The 27,610-nt window shown below is 29.8% G+C and overlaps 3 protein-coding genes across 4 annotated transcripts in view; 1 reads left to right on the forward strand and 2 right to left on the reverse strand.

Annotated features, from left to right (window-relative positions):
- Window positions 1-3: 3 nt before the first annotated feature.
- LOC113389470 (B9 domain-containing protein 2) lies at window positions 4-2,256 on the reverse strand. Its single transcript, XM_026626500.1, has 5 exons — window positions 2,169-2,256; window positions 590-715; window positions 430-493; window positions 166-324; window positions 4-97 (listed from the first exon to the last, which is right to left on the reverse strand). Exons 1-5 carry the CDS (start codon window positions 2,254-2,256, stop codon window positions 4-6), a joined length of 531 nt encoding a protein of 176 aa, XP_026482285.1.
- Window positions 2,257-3,254: 998 nt separating this feature from the next.
- On the forward strand, window positions 3,255-17,069 carry LOC113389172 (protein IWS1 homolog). Its single transcript, XM_026626229.1, has 7 exons — window positions 3,255-3,429; window positions 3,505-3,940; window positions 10,405-11,598; window positions 12,534-12,736; window positions 13,932-14,486; window positions 16,470-16,608; window positions 16,681-17,069. Exons 1-7 carry the CDS (start codon window positions 3,420-3,422, stop codon window positions 16,916-16,918), a joined length of 2,775 nt encoding a protein of 924 aa, XP_026482014.1. The 5' UTR covers window positions 3,255-3,419; the 3' UTR covers window positions 16,919-17,069.
- A 5,327-nt stretch (window positions 17,070-22,396) lies between these two features.
- LOC113389066 (mitogen-activated protein kinase kinase kinase kinase 3) overlaps window positions 22,397-27,610 on the reverse strand; it is a 31,605-nt gene continuing 26,391 nt past the window's right edge. For both annotated transcript variants that reach the window (XM_026626121.1, XM_026626122.1), the window contains 3 exons: window positions 24,335-24,559; window positions 24,010-24,136; window positions 22,397-22,727 (listed from right to left, as the gene is read on the reverse strand). In XM_026626121.1, coding sequence (XP_026481906.1) covers window positions 22,628-22,727; window positions 24,010-24,136; window positions 24,335-24,559 — 452 coding nt within the window. In that variant the 3' untranslated portion in view covers window positions 22,397-22,627. The remainder of the gene's footprint in view (window positions 22,728-24,009; window positions 24,137-24,334; window positions 24,560-27,610) is intronic.

The following is a 27,610-nucleotide window of genomic DNA, read 5'->3' on the forward strand; positions in this document are numbered from 1 at the left end:
TGGTCATTTGTATTCGACTCCGTAAGCATCAAAATTCTTAAAAATTGTGTTCAGTTCGAATGACACCACTCCGGCTGATTGGGTGTTCAGTTTGTATCTGGAAATAAATGTAAGTAATAACTGACGTTGAGTTCTGGGATTGGAAAAAGAATTATTTATTATTACCTATCTACTCCGGAGTGAAAATTATTCGGCTTCACTTCTTCTGGAGGACTTCCAAGGAAAAACTGCCGAATACTTTCCCAAGTACTTTGCCTTAAGGACCACGTTTGACAAACTTCTTTGTGATGTCCTGGTGTTAAAGGCACGTGCATAAAACCGTAACTGGAAATAAAAAATTGCAAAAATTAATAAAAAACTTTTATTGGTAAAATTAAAGTGTTTACATCAATATGGTTGTATATAAGATTGGCTTTTAATTGTTCTTACCCAACGACGCGACTTCTGTTAAATATATCCACAGAGTATACTTCTATACAGAATTTTGGCCAACCTAAGAATAAAGATAATTATAATTTTTTTTGTAATTTTAATAAAGTGTTAAATGTGATATAAATAAATATATTGAATAAATATTTTATCATTTTACCTTGTAATCCACGAGTGGCAAAACGAACATCAATAGGATGGTTCCACTTAACTTCTTCTTCACCATAAGATTGATCAGTTTTTGTGATGCCTTCTGAATAACCTCCGACAACTTTCCAAGCGTTTCCTGAAAATTTGAAAGCAAAAATATTGAAACTAAATGGAGTTCGACAATATTGGACGTTTACTTAATAAATTAACTAGTTGGTATTGGTATTTTGCCTTAGGGCAAGTTACATGAACTTCTCGATATGTGTAAATAATCGACTTAATCAATAAAACATAAATTAATTTATAAGTGATTAAAAGTATTCCGAGTGGATTAATTTTCAAAGATCAACAATTTTTATAATTGAACCAGTCTCCGTAGGACTTTAATGGTTTGGTATGTAGACCAAGACCAAGTAGTCTATCGTTATTTATTCATTTATTTAAATATATAGCCCACAGATTTCTCCAAGAGGACTCAAAAATACAATTAGTTTACATAATAAATAACAATTAAAATATATACAAAATCACAATATATAGCCAGTAACATAAAATGCTTAAGATAATATTACATATAATGCAGAATGTAACAATATTATTTATAAACAGAATAAGATTAAATAATGAGAAATTTGAAATAAAAATAAAAAGATTAACTTGTGCAGATGGAAATTATTTGATTAGGTGAAGTGTTGTGAATATCTATTTCATTATTAATTAAGTTAAAGTTAGAGGACATTAGTAAAATTGGCGAATTTAAGAGAGAATTAGATTTAGGGGTAGGATAATTGAAAAATAATTGTGAACGCGAAGATAGCCTTGGAACATTAAAGGATAGTTGATTGAGAATAAGAGGACAGTCTATAGAATTATTGCAAAGCTTAAATAAGAACATAATTGTACAGATAAATCGACGTGAGGCAAGGGAAGGAATACCAAATTCTTTTAGTAAAGTGTTGTGGTCAAAGCCACGTTCAGGGTAAATTTTATATGCTTTGTAATAAAGATATTTCAGAAATTTTCGCTAAACCTTCTCTATCGCATCAGAGTTGTTGGTTTGACGAGGATACCAAATAATCGAACCATATTCTAATTTTGAACGTACAATGTACAATAGAATAGTACATGCAAAGAAGCGCATTGGTAGATTTAAATTGTTTACAATTTCTCAGTATCAAACCTAAAGATTTGTGTGCAAATCTCAGTTATATGATCCGTGAAAACAAACCAGAATCAAATAGAACCCCTAAATCTGAAATTTTATTACATCTATTAATGCTGGTGTTTGAAATTTTATAATCAAGTTAATCAAGTTATTGGTTGTTATACCAAGTAAATCGTCTAATTTTAATTTTAACAAACGTCAAAATAACTACTCATTTTCTAAAAACTTTGATGAGTTTTAAAAATTAAACTGCTTGTCGTAAGGCCGTAATATTTCAGTAAGTTCTATAAGACCAGTTCTTCAATTTTTTATGTGTTTTTATCAGAGGACAGCTAGATACTCTGTCTATTTAAGACTATTATTTATTAGAAGGCTACCTAATTTAAGGATATTTAACAATTTTAGTATATAACAGATAACGTACCTGCTTCCAGATGCCACTTGCAAGACAAAGTCGATTGGTTAAACCCTGATGCACCAACTATTTGTCCAATTATGAATAATTCTGCCATCACATATTCGATATAAAGGTTTATCTAATATATTTTAAATATTTATATAAACTATGTCAAAATTAAACTTTAGTAAACTATCTCTGCTTTACTCATAATAGCTTTGTTTATCTTTTATTCCTAAGTTGAGTATTTCTGTTGCTAGGCAACCGTGGTAGGTATAACTACAACCCCTATAAATAAAAAATAAAAAAGGTATTTGGTAAGGGATGATTAGGTAATAATAATTGTTTAAAGTACTTTACCAAAGAGTTAAGAAAAAAATAAACTAGCTCTGTATGGCATCGTGCTTTAAGGCAAATAGCTGGAACTTTCCGTTCCGTAACGAAAAGTTCGAGGAATATTAAATGTTTTCAAATAGATTATTATATATAAATACTGTTTGTCTAATATTTATAAGAATGATATAAACTAAATTGCAGTGGTAAAGTTATTTATTTAAAGTATATAATTGAGCTTTAGAACTTTAGCCAGAATTAAAATTAAAATCTGATTTTTTTCTATATAAGGAAGAACAAATAAAGAATGTTCCATTGTCCGATTACTATAACTTACCCTCTGAGAAGTTAAAAAAAGAATATGTTAATTGTTATATACAATGAATGCTATAGCATTCACGTCAAGTATTACGCTTCTGTTACTAAAGATAATACAAAGGTATAACAATCACATGAATTTAGAGTTATATAAAATTAAATAAATTCTGTACCACAATGAAAATGCATGCTTTAGCACTCACGTGTTAAAATAGAATATTAAAGCGAAACAAATGTAAAATAGAACCAATATTAACTATAGATTAAATTACATAAATTTTAAATAAGAATTCATAAGGTGTAACTTAACAATTACATATAGTATAACTTATAATTATACATGAAGGATTTCTAAATTCTCACACACAAAAATTTCAAAATTCAAATTGAGCGCCATTACATTGCGTACCGCCATGACAGTGCCGACACGCAGCAACTTCAAGTCCTTCAACTTTTGACGTATGCGATGCTTGAATGGCGACTCATAATAAAACGCAAATGAATTATTAATTATAAGTTGTGATGATACTTTCATATGTTTTTCGGATAGTTGACGGAGAGCTTAATTTGAAAACCTAGCATCTACTGTATTTAGGATAAATATAATATATAAGCCTTAGGACTAAAATGGATGAAGGTAACGTTTTGTTGGTTATGTCGCTTAATGTTGATTTATCTATATAATTACATATTTTACTATCTATTATCACAGCTTCGGGTGATCACTTATCATCGACCGATACATCATTTGATAAATCGAATGAAATATCATCCCAGAGCATCGGTTCGCCAGATTCCAATGACAAAAGCTTTCAACCAGACTCTTCAAACAACACTTCATTCAATAAATCGGGTTCTCTGTCACCTGGTAGTCATAAATCTAAGTCACCAGGATTAAATAACTCTAATAGATCCAGATCAGGTTCTCCCAGGGATAGATCTAAGTCTAAGTCAAGGTCTAGATCAAGGTCTTCGAATAGATCTGACAGATCAGGTTCTGTGAAATCAAATGCTTCACGACAGTCAAGACATTCTAAAACTAGATCAAGGTCCAGGTCAGGAAGTGTTCGTTCAAAGTCTAGATCTAGGTCTAGGAGTAATGCTGGTTCTGCCAGATCAAGATCTGGTTCTGTGAAATCACGATCAAGGTACTGTTTTGATTATTATACATAGAATAGTAATAAAATAGATAAGAAGTTTATTAAAATTCAATAGTTACAATTCAAGTCATTTACAATACCTAATTATTCTTAAGGTTAATTTAAAATAATAGGGATTATTTAGTAAAAAATTTTTAACAATAATTTTAAAGGTGTTTCTAGTTTTGCATCTCCATCCATCAGATAGCTTATTATAGATCTTGGCTTCTAATGAAGTTCTTAGCGTTGATTTAAGTTTAATTAAGTTTTTTAGACATATCCCAGCATCACTTCTCAATAGATAATTTCTTTTATCACAAGCAATAGCTTGATGCCAAATATACATGTTCGTGACAGCCAAAATTTTGTATTTGATGGAAAACAGCTTGCAGGACTCTCGGGGTGAGACTCCTTCTATTGCTCTACCCGCCTTCTTTTGTAGATCCATGACTATAGTAGAATGTGCACTATTAGTCCAGTCATTTAAGCTTAAATTAGGTAAGAATCTCGGATGATGTAAGAATCTTGAGATACCCAGCTGTAAGACTGTAAATACTTCTATATTGACACCCTAAAGTTGTCTCAAAACCTACATATGGTAGGGAGTCAATACCATATGTAGGTTTTGAGACAATTTTAGGGTGTCAATATACAAACATTACAGCGGGGTATTTTGAATTCAAGGTGAACTTACTATAATGACGGGACTATTTGTCCCTAAGCTAATATTCCATATGAAAGTACAGACTGGATTATAGCAAAGTAGTTTCCCTGGCACATTCCTGGTTTATTATTGATCTAATTCTTTTGATGGCATAGTTGGCTTTTGAGAGCCTTGCGCATAGCAAATTTATATGTTTGGATCAGGTCAGCAAACTATCCATTGTTAGTCCAAAGTAGAGATGGGGTTATCATATCCGAAGCTTGATCAGTTAGAATTTGACTCCGCTTCAAGGAGGAGTTATATCCTCTTAACAACTCTACGACTCAGACAACTTTGACCGAAATATTTGACACAAATGTGTCCTATAGTGTGTTGTTTTTGTATCTAAGGATTTGTCAAACTCCATTAATTATTTGAAATTCTTTTATAAACAATTCAAACATAGTTGTTGATATTATTATAAAAAGTTACGATTTTAAGTATTTCTAGCAAGTGAGTATAAATATTTTGAATTTTCAAGAAAATAAACCTTAAAACTAACATAAAAATTTTCTTTTGATGAGAAAATAATTGATTTTTGGATTAATTTTATATAATAATAATGTAGTAAACTTTGTAATAAAAGCAAAACCTTTATCATAAAATATTTTCACCAAATAATAGTTCTTCTGCTTTCTAAATTTTTCTTCTGCTATTTCCATTCGAGAATTAATATTATATCGGGTAGTTCAATTAACATATTATTACTTTTACACAATTATGTAATTGTGTAAATGTAATAATATAATACTCAATTTATTTACTGCTTAAATACTATTGATATCACTGATAAATTTTGCACTCTAAAGTATTGTTTTTTCAGGCTATGGAAAAAACAGATTAATTGTATTTCGTTTCATGTATTTTTTGGTATGTATATTCCTGATTGCCTTCATTCACGGCCAAGGATTGACGTGGTCAATAAAGTATACATTTGAGCTATTCAAATTACATTTGAACTCAATTTCATTGTTCTGTATCTTTGAAGTAATAATTTTGTATTTTCTGGAAAATACACAATGGCATTATTTTGACTCGTATACCTAAAAGGTCATAGAACTGCTTGTGAGAAGAGAAAGCGACCGCTTCCTTCCCAAAGCAAAAACGCAGTAACAGATTTAATACCAGTTTAGGAAAGTGGGATATGACAAAATCTCCGATACAACTCCGCTTATATTCACTCCGAGGAAGGAGTTGTATCGGAGTGATAACTCCGGAGTGAGTTACCCATGACTAGTCCCAAGTATCTAACTTTATTTAGTTTCATTCCAAGTATCCAACTTGGTGGATGGAAATAGTTTTATTTTTTCTTCAGCCTGTGTTCATAAGCATTTTATATTTTTTCATTCATAACATTTATGTGTGTGCTTAGCTTTGTTTATATCTTTTTTTATATCATTTTTTATAATAGCTTCTACCTTTGTTTATAATCATTTTTTAGTTTCCTGTTATGTTTTGAAAAACTTTATCAGTGTTATTTCATCAATGCCAATGAGTTGAATACAGTTTCTTATACAGAAATTTAATATGATGAAGATAACAATTACATGTTATTAAAGCCTATACACATTTACATATATATGTATTATGTATGTGTATGTATATATATATATATATATATATATATATATATACTCGTATATATATATACACATAAATATGCACCCATTGTTTTTATATGCAATACACATATATATTTTTGCTGTTTGCCCAATATACTTCAGTCTACATCAGTATTTCAACAGTTGATTATGTTGACTTTTGATTTTTGATTAAACAATTTCTTGTCTTATTAATATTTTTTTGTTATTTGAGGAATTTCCGTTTCTTTCATGTTTACTAATATCACTGAAGTGTTTAACATATCTTTGCAAAAATTTTGCACTCCATGTGTTTTGTTGATTAATTGTTTCAAGTGAAGACCATTGTTGAGTTTTATTAGAGAATAGTTCGTAGGAGAGAGGTGTATAATAGACAGTGTGTTCATTATGATGTGCATATATAGTAAACGCCAGATTAAAGTTAAAAAATCTAAATGGTGATTTTATTTATGTTTTTTTTTATTATTGTTTATTGTTGACTTTGTATACTTGTATATTTACATTTTATAATTAATCTTTACACTTTTATTTTATTTGTTTGTATATAATTGTGTAGTGCATCATATATCCTTTTCTTTATCAATAATGTTACAAAATTGGTTGGGATGGAGATTTTTTGCCTCACTATCTTCATCCATAGTTTTTCCTACCCTTTTCCAATTTTTTGCTCTCCATAATGGCGTGCTCAGCATCCGCCCTAGTCACTCCTCACCCAAACAATAGCAATTAGGATCGGTATTGATGCCAATTCTCTACTCTGGTGAAACGGAGTGTATGTATGGTTAAATCTTAGTTTACGACCGACTTTCAGTAAACTCATCATACCATGATCTGATATGTATTGCTTCTTGTATTGTGCCCTAAAATTTACCTGTGATCTGTTTTGAAGCCTGATAATCCAATTCTTTGCGAATCTTTGCTTTGCATTAATTTTTTAAGTCTTTATAGGATAACTTCTGTCTTCATAGGACATCCTCTACTGAGATGTACTTTTATGTTCTAAGAAGCTTTCTAATGAGAAATCTCCAAAATTTTATTTATGGGATTGCAAAAGCATAATTATGTAACCATTAAGGATTACGGTATGAACTAGCAGTATGATGGTTTTTGTTTGGTTTAGCGATCATAATAATTTCTACAGTCTTAGGCCAATAATTATATTGAAGGATGGCGTTGAAAATATTTGTTATATATAAAATACCCTTTGTAGGCAATTCTTTTAACATTGTTGGTGTAATTTTGTCCATACCCGGCGAAGATCTATTTTTCATCTTTCTTATTTCACATAAGACATCATTTGGTGAAAAATGTCCTAACGGTGTTGAATGTATGGGTTGATTTACAAAAATGTTAATTATGGTTTATAATTTTCAGAGGAGGGTTTTGTTGTAGGGGTTTCATTTTGTTCTTGATTGGTTTCCATATGGATTTATTCCAATTTTTCCATTCTTTCATTTTTTTTTCCTAAGCGTGTTATTGAGATGATTAAGGGATGTCTTATCCGTTGGTAGATGGGAATGTTGCCAGGTACGTCTTGCTTTTTGTTTCTGTGCAATTAGCTTCTTAATCTCTTGCGGAATTGTTATATTATCAGTATTATGAAATCAACTGGTATTTCGGCATTTTCGCTTTTAAAACCGCAAAATATTGGTGCTAAAAGGTAAGCTAACAAAAATATCTATACTGCTCTGTATAGACTTTCCATCAAAGTAAAACTTCTTTGCAAAGACGATCCAAAATTCGTTCAAGATCATATTACAATATTAAAATAAATTCTATTGCCTGTATCCGATGTATGAATCAACATAATTTCCAAAATTTTAAAGACTTTAAACTGCATTTTTTTGTACATTTAGTTCGGTGTCTTTGAAACGGCTGAACCTGTCTTTGCCAAAATCTAACCACCACTTCTCCCCATCATTACAAATTGAATAATTTTTTAATCATCCAAATTGGGTGCTCCATTCTCTCAAATACTCGATTCTTCTGCACTCTTTGCTCCGTATCTCCGAAACAGCTGGATCTGCCTTTGCCAAAAACTAATTAGCACATCTCCTTATCAATAGGAATTGTATGTTTTTTGAACCATTCAAATCGTTTGATCTATGCTCCCGAAAACGTGGACGAAAAATTGTCTCCATACACACACACATCCATTTTTTCTGAGGTATGCCAAAATGTTCAGAAACCTCTGGAACGTGAAGATATGCACATATTTTTATTTTTGATTTTTGGTCCATTACTATAACTTATCTTACGGGAAGTTAACCCTTTCTACTCGCGAATTTCGAGATTTATATGAATTTTGCTGCCGGAGCGACGGCATCCGAGTGGAAAGGGTTAATAATAAAGATTATATAAGTGTGGGCTTCATTTTGTTAATATTGAGTATTGCTATAAAATATTTTGGCGCCGATGTCATTTTAAAAAGTCTTTACGTTTTTAAATAAGAAGAAATAAACATCATTATTTATCAGTCCGGTCCGACGGGTTGAGACAATATTTTGACACTTGTTTATGAAATGGAACGACTTAATGAGATTATGTTTTAAGCGATTTAAAGTTTGAATGGTTCATAAAAACTCACTCAGTTGTAGCAGTATGTCAACTGGTGTTTGTTTCAATACCGAATATACCGATATCTTTAATATAAATTCCAGTATTAATGAAATTCCGGTATATCTATTTTTCGGTATACCGGTATTTCATTCTCTATTCAGGATCATCATTTTGCATTTTTTCAACTTATTGGACTAACAGTTTACTCCAAAATCTTCAGTTTCATGTTCTATTATTGTTATAATATCCTTTTTACATTTATTGTTCTGTAGATACCTATATCATTTGTTAGTCGATTTAAATTTTTTGTTCAGTATATTTCTATAAGTTAAATTGAATGTTTCAAAAATGAATATTGTTTAATCTTTTTGAAGTTACATAATTAGTTCTAACTATTAAGGTACAATAGTTTGGTTTGGTGTAAAATAATCATTAAGTGTAAGGTGTTTTAAGAGATATAATAATCCCTCATAATTAATTATTTTAATAATAATTCTTTCCTAATAATATATATTACATTCCTTATTATATAATATAATTTGTTATAAAATAATTATCCTTATATCCTTTATCATCAATTATTTTAATAATAATTAATTATTTTTTATTGCTGTATATTTTTAACAAGTTTCTGATATTTATAGAAATCGAATCCTACTATAACTAAATAACTAAATCTTATATAACCATCACTAAATTACTGATTTTTTTTTTTTTCAAAAAATATAATAAAAAATATATAGATAAAAACATGAACAAATGTAATTACAACCATTTTCTTAATAATTTTTATGTATCACTAGCAAACCCGACGAACTACGTTTCGCCACCAGATGGTTTTGTGAGAAAGATGAAATTTTTTGTTTGTTGTATATTTGAAAAGGAAAAATTTGATTTCATTACACAACAGTAATGAATTTATTTCGATTACAAAAATAAAGTGTTTTTTAGTTGAACTTCTCTAAGTAAATGAAATTGAATCCGCAAATTATCCGTTTCATTGAAGTGCTCTTTGGTAAACCACATTTTTTGTTTTTTGGTCTGAAGTTAACACAAAGCGGATGGTTTTCGAACTTGTGAACAGGCAACATATAACTGCCCATGTGAAAAACGCAAAATCTAAGCGATTGGCTTTGTGACTTGTTAATTGTCATTGCGAACGCAAGGCGAACTGGAAATTGCAATCGTTTGAAGTCAAACGGAAGACCAGTCGGAATCATTGGTACGTCACCAAATCGCCAGCAATTTTTGATTGAATGGTGAAATTCAGTGCGTGTATATAATTATTCTTTGCGACAAGAGTTGCTCGTTGACTTAATCAAGCATAATTCTGATAATTCTCAGTAATGTCATTACTCGAGGTTTTAATTACGGTACGTGAAGTTCCACCAATTTGCATTAAGGCACGATGCCGAGACCTTTCCAACGAATGCAAAATTGTCGAAATCGGGTCGTGCGTTCTTGAGTTTTATCGCCAGGAAGGAAAATCCGACTTGTTTATATATATATATATATATATATATATATATATATATATATGTGTGTGTGTGTATGTAGATTTACTTTATAATTATTGTTATGTAACTTCATTATTATTATTATTGTTCCAGGAGTAGATCTATTCCAAAAAGATTCATAAAATCAAGAACAAAAAGTCGGTCTGTCCATTCCGGTTCAAGAAGACGCTCTGGATCTGTAAAACGATCTCGCAGTAGGTCTGGATCAAGAAAATCTAGATCGCGATCTAATAACTCTAGGAGATCACGCTCTGGCTCAGCTGGATCAAATGTAGTCTCTAGAAAATCAAGGTCTAGATCTAAGTCTGGATCTGTGAAGTCTAGATCAAGATCTAGGTCGGGTTCTGGAAGATCTAGGAGTGGTTCTATTAAATCTAGAAATGGTTCTATTAAATCTAGAAGTGGATCTAGAAAGTCTAGATCTGGATCTATAAAGTCTAGAAGTGGTTCTAGAAAATCTAGAAGTGGTTCTAGAAAATCTAGATCTGGATCTAGAAAATCTAGGTCTGGATCTAGAAAATCTAGAAGTGGTTCTAGAAAATCTAGATCTGGATCTAGAAAGTCGAGAAGCGGTTCTAGAAGATCCAGGAGTGGATCACAAAAAGCCAGAAGTGGTTCAAGAAGATCAAGGAGTGGGTCAGTTAGATCAAGGTCAGGATCCAGAAGATCTAGAAGTGGCTCCAGAAAATCAAGGTCAGGATCCAGAAGATCTAGAAGTGGTTCTGCAAGATCCAGGAGTGGATCTCGCAGATCTCGGAGTGGATCAGCGAGATCTAGAAGTGGTTCGAGGAGATCGCGAAGTGGCTCGAGGAGATCGCGAAGTGGTTCCAGAAGATCTCGCAGCGGCTCTGCAAGATCCAGAAGTGGTTCCAGAAGATCGAGGAGCGGCTCGAGAAGATCCAGAAGTGGTTCACGTAAGTCGGGAAGTAGATCCAGATCGCGCAGTGGCTCTGCGAGATCCAGGAGTGGTTCGAGAAGATCCCGGAGCGGTTCAAGACGATCGAGAAGTGGTTCAAGAAAATCGAGGAGTGGTTCAAGAAGATCGAGAAGTGGTTCCGCCAGGTCTAGATCGGGTTCAAGGCGATCAAGAAGTGGCTCCGCCAGATCTCGTTCAAGATCAAGAAAGTCTAGATCAAGATCTCGGTCTCGATCGAGATCTGGTTCTAGAAGATCCAGGTCAGGGTCTGGATCAAGATCCCGATCTCGATCGAAATCAGGTTCCAGATCACGGTCACGATCGCGATCTGGAAGCCGTTCAGGCTCTGCCAAATCGAGATCCAGATCAAGGTAAGATCATGGAATCCCAAAACACATGAATTAAAATAGATACCGCCATTTTATAATTGGAATAATCTTTGGAGGCTTAAAAAAATCGCTTTTTTGATGAATTTTTAGGTAAGGAACTAAATATTTAATTGGAACGAAACTTTCAAGTTCTATTTTTCGTAGTTATATATTTCAACATTCTTCTCAATTTTTTTCATTAAATTATATGTCATAATATGCAAGGTACAAGCATTTTGCCGATACGACATGAACGTGCAGGCGGAAAAGATGCAGGTCACAATTTCCATCCGAAACAAAAAAATTAAAACAAATATGTATTTTCAATAGTATAGATTCTAATTGAACCTAAAAAATCTAGAAAAAAGCGAGAATTTACCAATTTTTCGCAACTTGAAAAAAAACATGTTTTTTGTTACAAAATTTCACTTTAGATTGTTTAAAAAGTGGGTTAATTATAACTTGTATTTAAGTTTTTTAGGTACAACTAGAATAGAATTTAATCCTGAATACAATGAATTTTGTCTTGTTCCAATAGGACGTTTAGTTTTTTTTCTATCTTTTCCGCCACTTTAGAAAAATCGAAAAAATGTAAAACCGAGAAATCAAAGTTTTCATTCCGCTCGTATACATGCTCACTATTTCTTCTGTAACTCCGAAAATAATTTGTATTTGTTTTTTAAATTTTAGGGATATATTCTTGGCTAGTTTTAGAAGACATTTTTGCAAAAAAAAATCAATTTTTTTAAGTCTCTAAAGAAGGCTCTCCTTTTAAGATGTCGTTTTTTCGATTAAATGGGAAATGTTTATTGAAGAATATATTTGTTTTTAAATTATTTCAATATTAAGCGAAAGACGTACATTTTCATAATGCATAATGTTAGAATTTATAAATTTAATATGATGTAATTTATATTTATGTATCATTTTTTTTATAGGTCCAGGTCAAAATCGCGGTCTCCAAAAACGCAGAAAAGAGCTCGTAATGTTCTTAGTGATTCAGAAGATGAAGATATTGGTCCTTCACCGAAAAAGAAACAACCAGCAGCTGTCGATTCTGATAATGAAGACCAGGAAGAAAATGTGGATGAAGGTGAACAACGACCACCTGAAGATCAGCAGGGATCGGATTCAGACGAAGGTAATAAATTTTATTAATATACCGTAGGGTAAGTTATTGTAATCGTCCAAAAATCGAAATTGAAAATTTTTTCAAATAATTTCAATTTTTTTTTCAATATTTTTTTTGTATATCGAAAACAATCCGAATTATAATTCTAGCTGAAATTCTAAAGCTTACTTATTTAATTTAAATAAATAAAGTTAAAACCCCCGAATAACACGTTACTTCTATAACACGGATTCGCTCTAACACGGTTAAGAATTGATACCATCCCCCTTATAACACGGTACTTTTAAAACACGGCTTTGCTCTAACATGGTTTGAGAATTTAGCAAAACCATAATAAAATGAAAAGTATAGTAAAATCTATGAAAATCAAACTTTATTAAAATGAAATTAGTGAAATTTCAGTACAATAGCTTAATAAATGTGATGAAATTAGTGCAAAATGACTATCTTGATACTTATTATTCGAGCGCGTTCGTTTTATAGAAAAAAATTCTAGGTTTATCCGAACACTTAAACAAAGTCTTAAACAAAGATTCTTTAAATAAAATGAGCATGAAATTTTAATAAATATTACTTTGCATGTGGTAAATGTATAAATGTCTTTTCGCTAAAAGCAAGTAATCGCAAATATATATTTTTTGCAAAAAATAATGCATGGAATTGGAGGTAGTACAGAAAACTGCTCAGAGGGTGAGGATACCTTGCAAAAAAAAGGATCCCGTTGGATAGTACTTACTTGTTAATTATGACGAAAAAAAATCATATTATTCATGTAATGTATTGTATATTTCTCCTCAAAACAATTAATAAATATAACAATGTTTATTATAAAATCATGAGGATGTACATTTTTGTAATTCTAGGAACCTACTCCTCTTTTTGTACTAGTTCTTTGTCCAGTATAACAAGGATTCGCATATCACGTTATTTTTTTTGAAAAGTAACTACCGTGTTATGCGGGGGTTACCTGTAATTTTAATTTTGTAATTCAGTTTATATAATTCTTATAAATATCAGACAATATCACAGTATTTATGATAAACTATTCGAAAACATTTAATATTCCTCAAACATTTTGTTATGGTACGGAAAGTTCCAGCAATTTGCCTTAAGGCACGATGCCATACACCACTAGTTTTCTTTCTATTGCTTTTTGTTTTTTATAATACAGAATTAAATTAATTAAGATAATTTATTATTATAGGTGTACGACCTGATGACCGTGAAGGCCAGGAAAATTCTCATATGAACGACTTCGATCTCATGTTGATGAGAAAGAAAGAAGAAGGATCCAAACGCAGAAAACGACGTGATATTGACATAATCAATGACAATGACGATTTAATAGCACAACTTCTACAAAATATGAAACACGCAGCCGACGAGGATAGAGAATTAAATAAAATGAATAAACCCGCAATTAAAAAAATTAGTATGCTCAAAAGCTGCATGTCGCAGCTGATAAAGAAAGATTTACAATTAGCTTTTATTGAACACAATGTTCTGAATGTTCTTTGTGATTGGTTGGCTCCTTTGCCTAACAGGAGTTTACCTTGTCTACAAATCCGGGAAAGTATATTGAAATTGTTATTAAGTTTTCCACCAATCGATAAGTCTTATTTGAAACAGTCTGGCATTGGAAAGGCTGTGATGTATTTGTATAAACATCCTAAGGAAATCAAACAGAACAGGGAGAGAGCTGGAAGACTTATTTCCGAGTGGGCGAGGCCTATTTTTAATTTGTCTACTGACTTTAAAGGTAAACAACGGGAACATTATATATTATTTGTTAACTTCCGATTCGCTAATTTTATGTTTTCTCGACGTTTCAAGCCATTCTGAATCGAATGAGACACAAATTTGGAAAAAGTATGTGTGAATGTGTGTGTGTATGTTATGTGATCAGATTTTTTGCCGTAAATCGACGTTTTCCCAAAAACCGATGGACCGATTTCAAAAATTTAAAAGTCATTCGATGTATCTCGATGAGGACTAGCTAGCGCTTATCAATTTTGCGCGACGATCAGCCGAGCCGTTTCTTTGTAAATAGCCGAAAAGTGAAAAAAAATCGTCCACGTTTCAGCCCGCAATTCTGAATAGATTTTGCGAATTCAAAAACCGTTCGATAGATATTGGTTGGGAATCGTGCTGATTAGTTCTTGGTAGAAATTGGGCGGGCCGTTTTCTTGTAATAAAGGGTTGACGATTTTTATGATTTTTTTATGGTAGATATCACAGTCTTCTAGATCATACTAAAATATTACCGCTCTACGGCAAAACGTTTAATTTTAAAATTTTTTCAAAGTTTGCAAAAATTAGTATCGTTTTTTGGCATTTGTCAAAATTACGTTTGCTCAAAAACGCCTGAACCGATTTCAGAAATTTACAAGCCATTTAATGTATCTCGATGAGGATTATCGTTTCTCAGTTTTGTGCGTCAATCGGCCGAGCCGTTTCTTTGTAATTTGGTAGTGTTAAACTTTTTGTCCACTTTTAAGCTCATACTACAGAATTGATTTTAAAAATCACTAGTGGTGCATGGCATCGTGCTTTAAGGCAAATTGCTGGAACTTCCCGTACGACAAGTAAATATTCGAGCAAACAAAATTAATAAACAATAAATATTAATCAATTATTGATAATTGTTTTAAATATTTTTAAAGAGATAATTATAAATACTATATATTCACTCGTTTAAACAGTGATGATGTTATCGCTCAAAACATTTGAAAATGTTTACATTAAGAGATTCCGAATGAATCCATCTGAGGATATATTTCTTACGAGTAGAATAACGCATATAGAATATATACATTTTTAAACTGAATTGTAAATTTAAAATTTATATCTAAGGTATAAAACTATATTTTTGAAAATTTAATAAAAAATCTGAGAATTTTGGAATTTGTTTGAACCGCAAAATTTTGGTACGAAACCCAAAGAAATTGTAACAAAATTTGTTTTTATTATTAAAAATCTTTAAGATTTTTAATAATTTGATGTGCATATGTCTAATGATCATTTTAGACCGCCAAATATCTTTTTTTTCTACATTTTCATCTGTATCTCCAAAACTGTGAGACCTGCCGAACCAAAAATTTAATCAATTCTTCATTTAGTCAATACAAGTAAAATGTTTTTTGAATTAAAAATCAAAACTGTTCGAAAGATATTAGTTGGTTGATTAAATGATACTGATTAATTTTAGGTGAAAATCTACCGGGCCGTTTTCTAGAAATTAACTGTGAAAAAAAATTAAGCTGATTTTTATGGAACTTTCTTTGGCGATAATATCATGGTCTTATAGAACTTACTGAAATATTACGGCCTTACAAGTTGTTTAGTTTTAAAAATTCATCAAAGTTTGAGAAAATGAGTCTTTCTTTTTTTTTGGCGTTTGTCAAAAAGAAAATTAGACGATTTACTTGGTATAACGATAGTATACTTGGTCTTAATGAGCATACTAAACCATTAAAGTTCTACGGAAACTGGGTTCAATTATAAAAATGGTTAATTTTTGAAAATTTGGTTTTAGAAAATAGTCCGAGTTAACGTGTTCGTTCGTGTAATAAATGTGTAATAAATCCGCTCGGAATACTTTTAATCACTCATAAATTAATTAATTTTGTATTGATTAAGTTGATTATTTACATATATCAGGAAGTTCATGTAACTTGCCTCAAGGCAAAACAAATACCAACTAGTTAAATATTTTTTTTATATATTTTTATTTATATATTAGCTATGTCGCGAGAAGAAAGACAGCAACGTGACTTAGAACAAATGGCACGAACAAGACGCATTTCTGAGCCAGAAACTTCAAGTTCCACTGCTTCCAGTTCGAAAAAGGGTCTTAACCAAGCCATAGTTGCAGAAGAGAAGTCCGCCATATTTTCTTGCCAACATACACTAATTACATAACATTTGTTAATTAAATTCAATTATTCTTTTAGAGCATTGAGGCCTGGTGAGAAAGGTTGGATCGGACGAGCAAGAGTACCCTTGCCATCTAACAAAGACTATGTAGTTCGTCCAAAATCTACATGCGAAATAGATATGAGCAGGATTACTAGCAAGAAAATGAACCGGTACGAAAAACAATTGAAGAGGTTTATAGATCAAAAACGATTAAAAGCAGCTAATAGAAGAGCTGTTGAAATATCCATCGAAGGAAAGAAAATGGCGCTTTAGGAAATAATCATGATTAGTAATAGGTATACTGAATTGTTTATAACTGATTATATTTTTGGAAATTCATTTATATGAATGAATTTTTACGAAATATTTATGACTTGATATAATTTGACTCCACATATTCATGATAATGAGGCAATTGTGACTGTAAACGAATTTGTTAATAAAGATTTACTTTATAAATAAAGCAAAATATGTTTCACCATCAGCATGAAAAACTAAGTAGTAGGTGATAAAATCTTTATTTGTTAAAAGTTTTCTCCAAAAATCTTGAACCGATTTTGAACATTTTAATGAAAGATATTACAAGTTGGTTATAGTGCTGATTATTATTGGGTAAAGGCCGTTTTTTCTTGGAATTTGATTTGACTCATGTCTATTGAATTGAAGTGTGAACTAGTGGTATATGGCATCGTGCCTTAAGAAAAATTGCTGGAACGTCCCATACCAGAATTAAATATTTGAGCAAAAAAAATTAATAATCAATAAATATTGATCAATGATTAATTACATTTATTAATATTACTGTATATTTATTTGTTTATATAATATACAGTTATATAATATACAGTGACGATCTTATTGCTCAAAACACTTGAAAATGTTTACATTAGCAAGAGATGCCGAATGAATCCATCTGAGGATATATTTCTTACGAGTAAAATAACGCATATGAAATACATACATTTTTAAATTGAATTGTAAATTTAAAATTAATGTATTTTTATATATATATTTGAAAATTTTAATGAAAAAATCTGAAAATTTTGAAATTTGTTTTAGTGAACATTAAAAATTAAAAATCTTGGTACGGAACCCAAAAAAGTTGTAACAAAATTAGTCTCCATGTTTATAATTTCTATAAGATATCTGATAATTTGATGTTTATATGTCTAATGTTCATTTTTGACCGCCAAATATCTTTTTTTTTACTTTTTTCTTTGTATCTCCGAAACCGCTAGACCTGCCTCACCAAAAATTTAATCAGTTCTTCACTTTATCAATACAAGTAAAATGTTTTTTCAATTATTCAAATCGGACGCTCCGTTCTCTTAAAAACAGAATTAACGTTTGTGCCACTTTTTGCCCTTTATCTCCGAAACGGCTAGACATGTCTTTGCCAAAAACTAATCAGCACGTCTCTTTATCAGTAGGAATGAAATATTTTATGAATCATTCAAATCGGTTAATCCGTGTTCGCAAAATTGTCGACGAAAATTTGTATCCGCACACACACACATACACACATACTTCAATTTTTTCCAAAAACGTTCAGAAACCTCTGAAACGTAAAAAGATATAAACATTCATTCCCATTTTTTTAAATTTTTTTTGCTATTACTATAACTTTCCCTACATAATAAATTTAATATTATTTACTTATTTATATTTATTATTACTTTTAATATTAAAAAACTTAACAATAGTGCTAAAACGGATTTATGAATTTTCAATGTGTTTATATAGTAAAAATTGATTCGAGATACAAGCGATTCGACATACGAGCGTAGTTTAACAAACGAATTAAAATCGTTAACTTCCCATCTTTACTTATATTGACAAAATGAAGAACTGATTAAATTTTTGGGAAGGCATGTCCAGCGGTTATGGACTCTCAATAAAAAATAAGTTCAAAAAATGTCATTTGGCGGTCAAAATTGTTTATTGGACATATGTACATCAAATTATCAGATATTTTATAGAGATTTCAATGATGTGACAACATTTTGTGTAATTTTTTATGGGTTCCGTATCAAGATTTTTAATTACGGTACGGGAAGTTTCAGCAATTGGCGTTAATGCACGATGCCATGCACCTCACTAGTTGAAAATTCTTTTATAAATTTGAATTTCAAACTGTGCGCCAAAGACATTAGAACTTAAACTGGCGTGAAGTTAATAACTTTTTAATATTTAAATTCCGCCGGCACTGTCGCTCATTTCAGGTTAAATCCTCATGGCGGAAGGATCTGTCAAAAAGTGTTTTAAAATAGTGAATAAAAGTGAAATTATCATGTGATTTGTGCAATTATCCTGTAATCCTGTCCAGACACAAAGTAAGTAATACACAAATAATCTAACTTTTATTTATTATAATTTATTTATACAATGGAACATAATTGAATGGAACAAGGAATCGGTTAAACTGTCAAAAGATATTTTAGTACGCAATCATATAAGCAGACGTTTAATATTATAATAATTCGGTACTTAAGGCTTAATATTTTAATAATCTCAATGAAGAATTAAATTATGATCTAGAAAAATATATACAATTTATACAACATAAGATCAATGGGTTAATATGACTTGCTCAAAATGTCATGAATAATAAATTTACGTACGACATTTTGAACTAATATTTTACAACAATATTTACCACAAAGTAATTACTAATAATAATATTGTAAGGTATATTCAGTAAAACCTCGTTAAAGCAATTATGCCTAATAGGATTTCTCGCATAATACGCTACTTGATATGGGCATCCACACTTTAAAACATGTATTTTCTTTCCTTCTTAATACGCCTTCCCGTTTAGGACGCGTTTTTAGTAGGGTCTTTGAAAAATCGTCTTTACGAGGTTGTACTGTAAATTGTACATATTGAATTTTTATTTATAGAAATTCTTAAGAATTTCATATAGAATTCTATACAAGTTCAAAAAGGAGTTTGAAGTTATAACAATTTTTGGTTTTTGTACAAAATGAATAGATAAACTATAAATTCATTTTCGAAAAGCATTAATTTAATTAAATTTTTAAATTAAATCAAACCATAAAAATTCATATTTGCCTTTGATGTACAAATTCATATTTATTTCTCTTCAAGAGTTTCTCAAAATAAGAATTGTTGGATAAAAACTTAAAATGTGTTACATAAGTCAGTTGTTTCCAACCTTTTTGTATCTCCCCATTTTTTTTAAAATAAATTATGCGTTATTTTAATTTTTCTAACAATCTAAATCAATAAATGTGTACTCATTTGAAATTATAAAGAATTTACGGGCTATAAAATAATATTCAATATTAATTATAATTATTTATTTATTCAGTTTTTTATATCAATTCAATTTTCTTTCTTTTTTATTACAAAGTATTATGTTGGAGAATACTGCAAGCGCCCTTTTAACAATTTCCAGCCCCGTTAGGGACGCGACCCACATGTTGGAAATCACTGACATAAGTTGAGAAAATATATTTAAAATTATAATTTTAAATATGAATTTTAACAATATATTGTTAAACGTTATAATAAAATTTTCAGTCTAAATTATAATAAAATGTAAATCAGAGTAGAAATTCATTGTGAACATATTAATACAGTGTTTTCCAAATTGTGGGGCGCGCCCCCTAAGGAGCCCAAAAACCAAAACCAAAAAAGTTGAATTTTGATTTATTGTATGAAAAAATCTTTTGCATTTATACTTATACATAATAGTGTATATTATTTTGTAGCCCATTAAATTAATAATATTATTTGATTGTGATATTTAATTGTTAGAAAAATTAAGGAGGTGCATTTTTTTTTAAAAAATCAGGAGCATGAAAGGGAAGCCACTGCATTAATATATTTCTCAATAAACTCTTTCAAAATTAGTCTATCTGATAATAAAAGGATATGTAAAATAAATTTTACAATCAGTTTATTTAATTTTAGGAAAATTATATCTTCAAAAATATCAAATTGTGCACATTTTGAATAAATCCTTAACCATCACTCTTTACGCAATTAAAAAACCAAATTATTATCAAAATCATCCATAATTTTTTAACAATAATTTATATAAAAATCATATCGCTTTGATTTTTAGTTCTATTCTACAAACTATTTGTGTAACTACTACAATTTTTTTTTGCACAGCACATTTGATTTTTGGATATTCATGTTCATCAATATATATTTATATAACTCTGATATACTACAATACTTTTTCAAAATAATATATTTCTATATTTGTTTATATAACATCGATGATTGGGAATATAAATACATGATAAATACATACTTGTGTATCGTAATTGAATTAAAAAAATCCAAAAAGTTATAAACAAAATTGGTAAATTTTAATCTAACATTTTCAAAATAATATATTTCGTTATTTGTTTATAATAACATCGATGATTGGGAATATAAATACATGATAAATACATACTTGTATATCGGAATTGAATTAAAAAATCCAAAAAGTAACAAACAAAATTGGTAAAGAGGTAAATTTTGATCTAAGATTCTATATATTTTTTTTGAGTGTTACTAATAAAATTTATATTCATTCATTCTTTAATAAAAGTATTTATTTCTCATTTCTTTTGAATTTATATTACTGAGTTTTTTAATTAATTGAAATTTATAATGAATTTGGCTACAAAATCAAATTTATTAACAATTTATTACAATATTTTCCTTATTCCAAATACTCTTCAGGTTTTAATACAGAATAATACAATTGTAAATTATATAATACATTTATTTTCATAATTAACCCAAATATTATATTTAAACATCAACAGTAAAAAATTATATCATAATTTCTTAGGCATTGTTTTTTTTATAATAATAACTGTTATAAAAAATTAATGTATTGTATACTTATTTGAACATCATAATTGGACAAGAAATCTTTTATTTGCATATTTTGCAAACTAATGGCACAATTGTGCCGTAACAGATCTTATAAAATAGCGTTGTCATGGCAACACTCTCTTATGCTTGTTCTTGGTAGTGAAAATTATGAAAATCTCTATCTATTTGCTGTGCGATCAAGCGTATTTTACATATAAACAAGCAAGGAAGAATCTTATGATAACAGAACTTTAGATAGTGCAGTTATCATAACATTCTCCCACTTCTGTTTTTATGTAAAATATGCCTGATCGCACAGCAAATAGACAGACATTTTCATAATCTTCAATACCAGGAACAAGCATAAAAGAGCGTTGCCATGACAATGCTATTTTATAAGCTCTGTTACATCAGAATTGACCCATAAGGAAGGTATATGCTGTTCGAGATCAATTCTTTTGAAAAACTAAAGTCTTCCTAAAAGAATTGATTTACTTAAAATAAATTACAGGGTTTTATATACATATATTATATTCACAATATAAAATTAAAATAAATAGTAATACAAAGCACTTAATAAATATCAAATAAAAATCTTTGTACAGATTAGTCAAAAAATACTCGGGTCCAGGTGTGTTTCATACGTACTATACACTATTTTTTATTGAGTATATACAAAATCGTGGGGTGTTGAATAATGGAAAGATTTTAACGTGTATTCTACTTTGTGTTAATACATATACTTAATTTAAGAGTATTAATATTAAGTTTTAGTATAGCAGTTTTTTACTGAATTCAAAATCAAGGATATAAGAATAAACTTAATGATAATAGGAAAAAGAGAAATATAAGCCACAATATTATTTTGAAAACAAAATTTAGCCAATTTTTACACCCAGGAATGTTATCAACAAAAAAAAATATTTTCAACAAGTTATTTAAATAAATATTTTTATATAACAATTAAATTATTATCAAGCTTAGTTTTATATCCTTTCTTTCCAAATGTTTACAGTCTACAGTTTTATGTTAATGTATGTATGTGGCCCCCTTAAATATAGGATTAAATGAGAATGACACGATGTTTGACAAATTTTTTTTATCATGCTTTTGCAGATTTTTTTTTTATTGATACAGTTATTAATAGCTGGCTTCATGTCCTGCAAGTATATATATATCGTGTCCATCTTCATTTCCTAGTGAACCAGTCCTTAGGACTTGACTTTCTAAAGTAACGACCCTGGAAATAAAAAAAAAAATTTAATTAGGTGTAAGTGGCATCGTGCCTTAAGGCAAATTGCTGAAACTTCTCGAACCCTAACAAAATGTTAAATGTTTTCAAATAGATTATTATAAATACTGTAACATTGTCTAATATATATAAGAATTATATTATATAATAATAATTATACTATTATCGATATTCAACAAAAAAGCAATCATTTCATCAACACAAGCAAAAAGTTTTTTGAATCATTCAAATCGGGTGGTTATTTCTATCAAAAACTGCCATTTTTTGCACATTTAGCTCGTTATCTCCGTAACGGCTGGACCTGCTTTGGCCAAAAACTAATCACCTCTCTTTTCCCAATCATTACAAATTCAATGTTTTTTGAATCAAAAACTCGATTTCTAGTTTCTGCACTCTTTGCTCCGTATCTCCGAAACAGCTGGACCTGCCTTTGCCAACAACTAATCAGCACTTTTCCTATCAATAGTAATCGATTGCTTTTTCAATCATGCAAATCGGTTGATCCATGAGCTCGAAAACATGGACGAAAAAATGTATCCACAAATACATACACACACATACAGTTTCAAAACAAGAAAAATTTCATGCAAAAAAAGAAAACACTAGGCAACCTAATTTGATGATCAATAAGCCAGAGTTGATGACTATTGATGAGTTGGTGACTACATCTTCATTTCATTCCAAGTCGAATTTTATGTAAAATTAGTGGACCATGTATCTTCATCAGACATTTTATTGGTAAGCCATGTATCTGGCTTACTTTTTGCTAAATTGCATAATTGTCCAGTTGGCCCTTTTTTACCCAAACTGAATCTTTAACACTAATCATACCAAAGGCGGGTCAAATGACCCATTTTGAACTTTGAGTTGGAATGGCATGTATGATATTATTGTTTAGGTAATTTGGACGTTCGAAACTTTTCATACTGATATATTGATCATATTCTGTTAAAATAGTTTTAAAAATTTTTCTTTGTTTATAATTTTGAGTAATATTCAATGTATGCCGTTATCTACCAGACCCAGAGAGCATTTTTTATTTTATAAGGTTTTATTTAGCTTTATTTCTACAAGGACCGTTGTGAAAAATGCTTCAATCAAAATAGCCGTGAATAATTTCCAAAAATAATAAAATTTTAGATAGGACGAAGCTTTCAGTAAAATTCATTGCACAAAACAAGTCAGTAGAAGATTTTTAAAGATTTAAATAATATTGGAAAAGAAAATCGAAATTTCTCCTGACAAAATTAAAAATATTTCTCATACTCACTTATCACTGCCTAACAATCTGTACGTTTTAGACATATCGGTTATCTCTTGTGTAATTTCTCCATTTTTCAAAGACCTGCCTTGCACTCCATGCTTATGAAAAGCTAATATACTATCCGGAAGGCACACTGAAAAAAACATTCATTACTACACTATTTATGTCTTTGAACACATTTCTCACAAATTAGCACATAGTACATAATTGTATCATTATTATAGAAAATAGATAGATAAGCAAATTCATTTATACTACTTCATAACAAAATTCATAAATTTCACTATACAGTTGTTAGAAATTTAAATATGAATTACAATTCAATACCTACCAATGCTTTCAATGATGAAGTCGAACTTTATTTCATTCACGCACTTTTTGGCGATTCTTGGTTTTCCCTTGGCAGTAACAATATTGATTTTGGTTTCATAACAAACCAATATAGCATCTTTGTCAATTTGTCGAACACAAATTGTTTTTAAAGTATCACGTCTTGGTACAATGGTTTCAGTGCCATCGGAGTCTGAGGAATCACCTTCGTTGTACCAACTAGCACCTGGTAAAGGTAATATGTATGAAATTTGTATACAGTTACACTTATATAATTAATATATTTAATTGCGAACAAAGCACTTTCTAATTTAGATAACTACTCAAAAATAGACTTTGAAATATACTAATTTAAAATATAAAAATAATGTTATATTTATATAATAAACTAGTGGGGTGGGTGGCATCGTGCCTTAAGGCAAATTGCTGGAACTTCCCGTACCGTAACGAAACGTTCGAGGAATATTGAATGTTTTCAAATAGATTATTATAAATATTGTATTATTGTCTAATATTTATAATAATTATATAAACTGAATTGCAGAGTTGAAATTATTTGTTTAAAGTATATTAGAACTATAGTCAGAATTAAAAATAAAATCTGAATTATTTTCGATATACAAAAAATTTAAAAAAAAAAAAAAAAAAATTGTACAATTTTTTTTTTTTCAAAATCAATTATTTTGTTAAGACAAGCAGAAAGTTCTTTGAATCAATTGAATCGGACGCTTAGTTCTCTCAAAAACTGCCATTTTTTGTACATTTAGCTCTGTATCTCCGAAATGGCTGGGCCTGCCTTTGCGAAAAACTAATAACCCTTTCTCCCAATCATTACTAATGGAATGTTTTTTAGATCATTCAAATCGGATGCTCCGTTCTCTCAAAAACTCGATTTCTATTTTCTGCACTCTTTGCTCCTTATCTCCGTAACTGCTGGACCTGTCTTTGCCAAAAACTAATCAGCTCTTCTCCTTATTAATAGGAATCGAATGTTTTTTAAACCATTCAAATCGGTTGATCCGTACGCCCGAAAACGTGGACGAAAATTTGTATCCATACATACATACACACACACACACACACACACACACATCCATTTTTTCTGAGGTACGCCAAAACGTTCAGAAACCTTCAAAACGTCGAGAAATGTAAAAAATTTCAATTCCGATTTTCGGCCCATTACAATAACTTACCCTACGGGAAGTTAATATTATACTTAATGTTTTTATATAAAAATATACAAGCAATAATATTTCATATGAAGCTTATATAGTTAAAAGCAAAATTTTTGAACATCATGTTATGAAAAAAAAATCCAAATTTAATTCAAATCTCTTTAACATTTCTGCACGTTTCGAAACCCAATTTGCCTTTTCTTATTTAGCAGAAGTATTTAATATGGAACTTTATTTACAATGACGATGATGCATTCTGATTATACAATTAATGTAGTTAAAATTTTAAGTTCAGCTGAGCTTTTTTTTAATATTATAAATTATCTAAATATTTGTTCTTAAATTCTTCAAACTTGTTTTTAGAAAACTTGTCGAATCTTTAATTAGATTGTAAATATTTATAATTTACGGAATTGGAATAAAATCTCACTGAATTCTATAAAAAAAAATAAAAATATAATTAAATTAGTGGGGCGCATGGCATTTCTTAAGGCAAATTGCTAGAACTTTCCGTACCGAAAACTAAATTATTAAAAAAAACTTTGAAAAAATTAGATTTTTGAGAGATTTTGATATTTTTGAAAAAAAATGACTTTTTTGAAAAATTTGATTTTTTTTATATTTAGTTTTTTTTTTTATTTTGATTTTTTTTTGAAAATTTTGAACATTTTTTTTAAGCAATCGCACTGCATTTGGAGGCGAAATATCAAAGCGCGTACGCGACGCGTGTAAACATTGGTACGGAACCCATATAAATGTACACAAAATTTGTACTTATTATTATAATCTTTATAAAATATTTGATAATTCGATGTACATATATCTAATGTTTATTTTCGACCGCCAAATGGAATTATTTTTCATTTTTTTATTGGATCTCCGGAGACGCTGGACCCGCCTTTACAAAAATTTTACCAGTTGTTCATTTCGTCAATACAAGTAAAATGTTTTTTGAAATATTTTAAACGGACGCTTCGTTATCTCAAAAACTGAGATATCATTTTTGGCACTTTTTGCTCCGTATCTCCGAAACGGCCAGACCTGCCTTTGCCTAAAACTAATCAACACGTCTCCTTATCAGTATGATTCGAATGCTTTTTGAATTATTGAAATCGGTGGATCGGTGTTCCCGACATCGTCGACAAAAATTTGTATCCGCACACACACACACACACACACATCCATTATTTTTAAGGTAATGCCAAAATATTCAGAAACCTTTGAAAGATATATAAAAATTTTCATTTTCGATTTTTTTGCTATATCTTATCCTACGCGAAGTTATTACTACTTAGTACTAATATTATTAATTATATAATTTTGACAAAATAAAATCCACTAAATATAAATACAAATTGGTAAATGAAAGAAATTTCCACTTGCTTCTGGTCCTAAATAAAATATCAAAAATTTATCTCTTAACACATTCACTGCTAACCTTTTGTTGTTTAATATTAAATCAATTAAAAAAAGGTTGTTCCAAAATAGAATAAATAGGACTATTTCTGTTGTAATAATTACAGTACATAATTTCAATATAAACATTTTATTTTACTAACACTACTCTAAAGTGCAAGGAAGACGCACGCACATGTTCCGTTACTTGCCTGGCAATTGAAACGATCTCACGCACCATATGCGTGCGCGGCAGTGAACGTGTTAAGGGGCACAACTAGTGTGAAATTTTCAAAAAATCGAATTTTCAATTTTTCCATATTTCGATAGGTTATACCTTTAAAAATAACATACCAAAATTTTAAATCGATATCTTGAATAGTTTTTGAGTTACTGCCATTTAAAGAGTATATATAGTATATAGTATAACGATCATTTAATCTTTAAACGCGTTTTTCTCGAAACAGCATTTTTCGAATTTGCTGCAGCGATTACTCAAAAACAAATGATCCGATCACTATCAAATTTTGTTTACCTGCTCTATATATAGTTCTCCGTAAAATGAACTATCGATTTTTTAATCGGATCAAAAATCGAATTTTGGCAGTCCAAAAACAACCAAAATTTTGGGTAAAATTCGACTTTTTTTAAAAAACGCCGTCATTTCGTTAATTTTTGATTTTTTTTCTTTATCGTAGTTCATTTTA

This window comes from Ctenocephalides felis, unplaced genomic scaffold (assembly GCF_003426905.1).
Source record: "Ctenocephalides felis isolate EL2017-DRISC unplaced genomic scaffold, ASM342690v1 CF-g0.4_SCAFFOLD_03573, whole genome shotgun sequence".
Taxonomy (NCBI): domain Eukaryota; kingdom Metazoa; phylum Arthropoda; class Insecta; order Siphonaptera; family Pulicidae; genus Ctenocephalides; species Ctenocephalides felis.